At 54.7% G+C, this 6139-nt stretch overlaps 4 protein-coding genes across 4 annotated transcripts in view; all 4 read left to right on the top strand.

The window, feature by feature from the left end:
• Window positions 1–1774, top strand: part of PHACADRAFT_110678 (uncharacterized protein) — a 2969-nt gene extending 1195 nt beyond the window's left edge. The window contains exons 2-6 of the mRNA XM_007390254.1: window positions 110–309; window positions 369–486; window positions 538–839; window positions 889–1464; window positions 1522–1774. Of these exons, the coding sequence (XP_007390316.1) occupies window positions 110–309; window positions 369–486; window positions 538–839; window positions 889–1464; window positions 1522–1674 (1349 nt within the window). The 3' untranslated portion in view covers window positions 1675–1774. The remainder of the gene's footprint in view (window positions 1–109; window positions 310–368; window positions 487–537; window positions 840–888; window positions 1465–1521) is intronic.
• Window positions 1775–1943: 169 nt separating this feature from the next.
• On the top strand, window positions 1944–3309 carry PHACADRAFT_247077 (uncharacterized protein). Its single transcript, XM_007390253.1, has 8 exons — window positions 1944–1990; window positions 2072–2174; window positions 2239–2281; window positions 2340–2352; window positions 2407–2454; window positions 2508–2562; window positions 2616–2774; window positions 2825–3309. The coding sequence occupies exons 1-8, from the start codon at window positions 1976–1978 to the stop codon at window positions 3148–3150; spliced, it is 762 nt and encodes a 253-aa protein (XP_007390315.1). The 5' UTR covers window positions 1944–1975; the 3' UTR covers window positions 3151–3309.
• Window positions 3310–3424: 115 nt separating this feature from the next.
• On the top strand, window positions 3425–3778 carry PHACADRAFT_189997 (uncharacterized protein; the record flags this gene model as incomplete). Its single annotated transcript, XM_007390252.1, has 2 exons — window positions 3425–3629; window positions 3687–3778. The coding sequence occupies 2 exons, from the start codon at window positions 3425–3427 to the stop codon at window positions 3776–3778; spliced, it is 297 nt and encodes a 98-aa protein (XP_007390314.1).
• A 498-nt stretch (window positions 3779–4276) lies between these two features.
• PHACADRAFT_80818 (uncharacterized protein) lies at window positions 4277–6137 on the top strand (the record flags this gene model as incomplete). Its single annotated transcript, XM_007390251.1, has 5 exons — window positions 4277–4336; window positions 4621–4896; window positions 4956–5090; window positions 5142–5679; window positions 5731–6137. Coding segments are annotated over 5 exons (1416 nt in total), but the record flags the coding sequence as incomplete, so codon positions are not given.
• Window positions 6138–6139: the final 2 nt, after the last annotated feature.

Here is a 6139-nt window from a genome sequence, read left to right as displayed (position 1 = left end):
CTTTTTTGATTCCTGCTGTGAGCTGCTGCACAGGATGAAATTCAAGCCGCGGAATGGTGCGTAGTATCCTTTACGATCAACTGGAGCCGCAGCTAAGAACATGTATCAGGCACTGGTATCGTTATAGTCTCGCCAACCCGAGAGCTTGCTCTGCAAATATTCGGTGTGGCAAAAGAGCTCATGGCTCACCACTCGCAGACCTTCGGTATTGTAATGGGCGGTGCAAACCGTCGAGCAGAAGCAGATAAGCTGCAAAAGGGTGTCAATCTAGTTGTAGCGACGCCTGGTCGTCTTCTCGATCACCTTGAGGTACGTCTAGCTCGGTAATAGCCATAGCGTTCCGCTTACCACGTCTCTGCAAACCTCAGAATACTAAGGGATTTGTATTCCGGAATCTCAAATGCTTGGTCATCGACGAGGCGGACCGGATATTGGAGGTTGGTTTTGAAGAGGAGATGAAGAAGATTATTGCCATCCTCCCGAATGGTGCGTTCTGTGGCAGTATCTCACTGAAATGTCTTCTTATTCATCTCGTAGAGAATCGCCAGTCTATGCTCTTCTCCGCTACTCAGACAACGAAAGTTACCGACCTTGCGCGGATATCATTACGCCCTGGACCTTTGTACATTGACGTCGACAAGACCGAGAGCACAAGCACTGTCTCGACACTGTCACAAGGATATGTCGTCTGTCCGTCAGACCGTCGGTTCCTTCTCCTCTTCACCTTCCTGAAAAAGCACATGAAGAAGAAGATTGTTGTCTTCTTCTCGAGCTGCAACTCCGTAAAATACCACGCCGAGCTGCTCAATTACATCGACGTCCCCACATTGGATCTTCATGTATGTGTTATCCTCCTCTACTTAACCCTTTTACTCATTGCGAGCCCAGGGTAAGCAAAAGCAGCAGAAGCGGACAAATACCTTCTTTGAATTCTGCAACGCCGAGTCTGGCATTCTGCTATGTACAGACGTCGCGGCGCGTGGTTTGGATATCCCCCGTGTTGATTGGATTATCCAATACGACCCGCCAGATGACCCTCGCGACTACATTCACCGTGTCGGCCGTACCGCTCGTGCAGGCAAGGTCGGCAAGAGTCTTATGTTCCTACTCCCGAGCGAGCTCGGTTTCCTGCGCTTCCTGAAGGAAGCCAAGGTCCCGCTGAACGAATTCAGCTTCCCGGCAGACAAGATTGCAAACGTGCAGTCGCAGCTCGAGAAACTCCTGCAGAAGAACTACTTCCTGCACCAGTCCGCCAAGGACGGCTTCCGGTCGTATCTGCAGGCGTACGCGTCGTACTCGCTCAAGAAGATCTTCGACGTCAACCAGCTCGACCTTGCCAAGGTCGGCAAGGCGTTCGGCTTTTCGGTACCACCGCGGGTGAACGTCAACATTGGCGGCGGCACCGGCGGTGCTGGCCGGTCGGGCAAGAAGAGGCGGAGAGATGACGACGATGAGGAGGAGGAGGTCGAGGAGAAGTGGGAGGAGATCGATGCAAAGGACAAGGACGAGAACGACCTACAGGAGGGAGAGGAGGTGTCGAGGAAGAATGTGAGGAAGAACTCAAAAGGCAGGCGAACTGAGACACTCGGCAAGCGGGTGGTGGAGAAGGAGGTGTATAAGAAGGGGCTTGAGCGGAAGAAGATGAGGGCTGATGGTGCGCAATGGAGCCGGTAGTATTTTCGCTGCTGTAGTTTCTGCTCTGTGGCGTATTGCTGTGTCGAGGAGGTTTTCGCTGGTTCCATTGCTGTAATTTTACGTGAAATCTTGCGTGTCGCGCGAGTCGCGAGTCTGAGGCAGAGCGGGCACGTGTGGGCAACGCGGTGGGTGTCACGCCTGCCCTAAAGCAGAACATGCGTACGTCACACCGGAGCGTGAGCAGCAAAGGTTCGCTGTGGCTCAGAAAACGATTTCTGCGCCTCTCCTTTTCATCTTTCAACTCTCCGCAACACACGTCAGACAACCGGCACCACGCTAGATGGCGACGACTCAGGTTAGACCATCCTCCTTGCCGTCCTCGAGCACCCACCCGGTACCTCCCCAGAAACCCCGACGCTGACCCGGTTCTGAACAGCACTATCTGTGGGCTGGAGGGCACTTCGTCCTCCTCGTCTCCTCCTTCCGCTACTTGCTGGCCTGGGCATTCTTCAGGGGTCCGTCGTCCTGGTGGTACAAGAGTACGTCCCCGAACCGTTTTCCACATCCTGCGTTCCCTCACCGGTTGGTGTTGCCACGTTGCAGCCAGCTTCTTTGGTGCGCTCCTGAGCTATGCTATCGTGTGCCAGTGAGTCTCGACGCTTTGAGTGCTAAGCTTTACCTCGTCTCACCCTCCTATTCCTCAGAAAATCCCTCGGAGTGAGTAGTCAGCGACTGGGGCGCCTTGAAACCGTTGTTGATCACGATGTGTAGACCCCGCAGCCCAACGGTGCCTGGATCAAGAGGGCTCTCACTGACGAAGTACGTGTTGCAGCAATTTATGCATTTCTACAAACTCAAATCAACTTTGTCAGAATGTGCAATACTTGCTACTGGCATTCTTCTGGTGGACCTCGAAGCCGATAGCCTGTAAGCGTTAGCACAACCGTTCCATTACTCTCACTGAACGATGTTCGTCTCAGTCTCTTTGCTTCCATTCGCTATCTTCTCGCTATTCCATGCGCTGACGTTCACGCGCACGACATTGATGCCTCAAATCTTGGCGTCTGGCCCCCCGACTTCGGCTGGCGGCGCGCCTACTCCCCACCCTCTCGCCAAGCGGCTGCAGCTCTGGGTAAAGGGTGTGTTCGGGTTTATTTCTATTACCGGCATCTCACTGACGTGTCCGCAGCCAACTATGACACCGCGATGAAGGCTGTCGCGTTCATCGAGCTCCTGATCATGGCTCGCGTCCTCTTGGGAGCTATCACCTTCCGCAACTCGCTGCTGACTCCCATTTTCTACGCGCATTTCCTCCGTCAGCGCTACTACCAATCTGCGTTCACCCGCAACGCCCTCACCCTCGTCAATCAGCGCATCGAAGGCTACGTACGCCAGCCGGGTACCCCACCCGTCGCCGTCCAGATCTGGGATACGTTCAAAATGCTGCTCACTCGCTGGGCTGGCAGCTCTGTGGCTCCCCAGCAGCCCGCCGCTGCCGGCGCCCGGGCGCAGTAAATGTGGCGCAGGTGCTAAGGAGGTTATTGCTGTCTCGGGCCCTTCCGACTTCTCGCTATGCCTGAACCTGTCGTCGTGTGTTGTGGGCCGTAAGCCTGTGCCGGTTATCTTGTCTAATGAATATCTGCTTGGCTGTGGAATAGAGCTATGTTGACGTCACGGACTCGCAAGCGCTGTGGTGCGGGTATGCTCCCGCTGGGCATCATACATATAGGAGGTGCGTTTGCAGACGATGGTCCTCACTAACACACCTTTGAACTTCAACGTTTCAACCATGGCCGCATCCATAACCGCTGCACTCTCGTCTTTTGCGCAGGCCGTTTCGAGCGTCGTCCTCGCTGTGTTCAACGCGGCTCTGGCCGTGTTCCAGGCGGTGATTGCGCTCTTCTCTGAGATCGCCACCGGGGTCCTGCAGATTGGCCAAGCTGTCGTGAAGCTTGCAACTGATCTCGTGCAAGATACGCTTGGCTTTGTCTTTGGTGAGTACTTCCCCAGTGAAGGCGGCTCTGAGCTTGCGAGACTTACGCTTCTTGCAGCAAACTTTTTCCTTATTCTCCTGTTGGGAGGTGCATACTATTGGTATAGCAACACTCAGGGTGCGAAGAGAAGCGGGGTGCGAAAGGTGTGAGATGTGATTTACTTCGGTATGTTGACTTTTTGTCTTCTCGCTTCTCCGTCACTGAAAGCGCAGCCGCAGCCTATCATTTCCGGATACCCGTGATATATTGTAATTGTACTAGTAGCATCCTTGGGCCTTACTTTTCTTGTATTCTCTTGTATATCTAGCTTACCGCGCAGCCTTTCCTCGATGTATGCGTGTGCAGCTGAGTCGAGGACGGAGAACTGGAATTGAAGAGACGCCATTAATTAAGGCGGGCGCCTGGAGGTGTGATACCAAACAAAGATCAACAGCCAAAAGAACGTTGGCGGCGAAAACATCCGGCTGTGAAGAGCAGCTTTAGTCCGTCCACGGCCCTTGAGGATCACTTGCATGTCCAGGATCCCTGTGCCGTCCCATTCCGCTTATAACCGCAGCTCGGGTGCATCAGAGCGCTCCCACTCTCCTCTTCCGTTTCCTGAACGTGCCAGCTCGCCCTTACCGCCTCCGCGCTCCTCATCCGCGACCATGTCCACTCTCTCAGGTTCAGCGGCAGACACGAGGAGAAAGCAGTCTAGGAAGGACGAGGTGAGTGTTTTGTCTCCTTCCCACCCTCTTGGACATGGCGTGGGAGCAGGCTCGGATGGAGCCGTCCGTACACGTACGGATTCTGTAGTCACAAAGCGCGGACTACACGTGTTTGTCGTGCGTCGCCCGCAGAATGTCCAACTTCTGTGTGTAGCGTTCAAGTGTTGTGCTTGAACACGCACGCGATGTCTCTGCCACGCACACACTCTTCAACGAGCTCTATCCCAAAACGCCGCGTGCCCTCGCGTACCGTGAGCGTTGTTGACCCAGACAATCCCACGCAGGCAATCCGCAAGAAAATCGAATCCGAACTCTCGCGCAAGCGCACCATTTCGACAACGTATCAGCAAGGCCGCGGCAGCAAGCGCAGAGAGAAGGCCAATGTTCAGAAGGGCACCGTCGCCGCGCTCAAGCCCAGCCCCGCGCTGACTGTCCCGGAAAGCATTACCGTGTCTGAGGCTAGTCAGCTTTGCGCCGCGAAGAGGACAGACTGCGTCTTGGTTGTCGATGACGATGAGGGCCTCAGCGGCATTTTCACCGCAAAGGATCTTGCGTATCGTGTACGTTTTGTTACTGCTCACCGAGTAAGGCGTGCTGAACCGACTGATTGTTTGTGCAGGTCACCGCGGAGGGATTGGATCCTCACACTACTCCTGTCAGTGTAATCATGACGCGCAACCCGATGGTTACTCGCGACACCACGAGCGCGACTGAGGCTTTAGAGCTCATGGTATCTCGTCACTTCAGGCATTTGGTGAGTTTGATCCCCATTGCATCGTTGTCCCATTCTCAATATTTTTCCAAGCCCGTCTGCAACGAAGAAGGAAACGTCGTCGGTCTCCTTGATATTACCAGGGTTTTCCACGAGGCATTGGACAAGGTTGAGCGCAGCTCTTCGGCCTCTGAGAAGCTCTACAATGCTCTCGCTGGTGTTCAATCCGAGCTCGGAGGCGGCGTAGCCACTAACCCGCAAACTGCTGCTATGCTCTCTTACGTCGAGGCTCTTCGCGAGAAGACAGCTCTTCCAGATCTTACCACCGTCATGGATTCGCGGACGGAGCCTGCTACTGTTGGGCCCAAGACTACTGTCAGAGAAGTTGCCAAGCTTATGAAGGAGAGGCGCACGACCGCTGTATGCGTTATGGAGTCGCCCAGCACCTCTATGGGTGGTACGGCTGCGACGCCACGTATCGCCGGCATCTTCACGAGTAAGGATGTTGTCTTACGAGTCATCGCCGCTGGCCTCGATGCAGGTCGATGCAGTGTCGTACGAGTCATGACACCACACCCCGATACTGCGCCTCCGACCATGACTGTTCATGATGCTTTGAAAAAGATGCACAGTAAGTACATAGCGCGTTGTCTATGGGGTAGCGCTAATGATGTTTTGTCAGACGGACATTACCTCAACTTGCCTGTTATCGAGACGGATGGCCGTTTAATCGCCATCGTGGACGTTTTGAAGTTGACCTATGCCACCTTGGAGCAGATGAACGCGATGAGCGCTGAGGCTGCTGGCGGTGCTGAGCCAGAAGGTGGCCCGATGTGGGGTCGTTTCTTCGAGTCGCTCGGACACGACGACAATGAGTCTGCTGTGTCTGGTTCTGCCGCCCACACTGAACAGTCTCGCAACCAGACTCGGAGCACGTCCCACCTCATGCAGTCTCCCCACTCTGAGCTGCACCCCAACGACTCTGCATCCGTCGTGGATGAAGATGACGGTTCTGTACTTGATGCATACTCTCGCAGGAAAGGCGATCCTCCTTCCATTATCGGTGCGCAGTCAATCGCTCCGGACGACGG

Source organism: Phanerochaete carnosa (genome assembly GCF_000300595.1).
Source record: "Phanerochaete carnosa HHB-10118-sp unplaced genomic scaffold PHACAscaffold_1, whole genome shotgun sequence".
NCBI lineage: Eukaryota > Fungi > Basidiomycota > Agaricomycetes > Polyporales > Phanerochaetaceae > Phanerochaete > Phanerochaete carnosa.
The sequence above is the reverse complement of the archived record's forward strand: the minus strand, read 5'-3'. Positions and strand labels throughout refer to the sequence as shown.

Bases quoted from the DNA above. Each gene is read 5' to 3' on its own strand.
- PHACADRAFT_247077 (XM_007390253.1), top strand. The intron at 2,563-2,615 runs GTAAGCGTTAGC...TGTTCGTCTCAG, and splicing joins GACCTCGAAGCCGATAGCCT to TCTCTTTGCTTCCATTCGCT. The intron at 2,775-2,824 runs GTGTGTTCGGGT...ACGTGTCCGCAG, and splicing joins GCTGCAGCTCTGGGTAAAGG to CCAACTATGACACCGCGATG.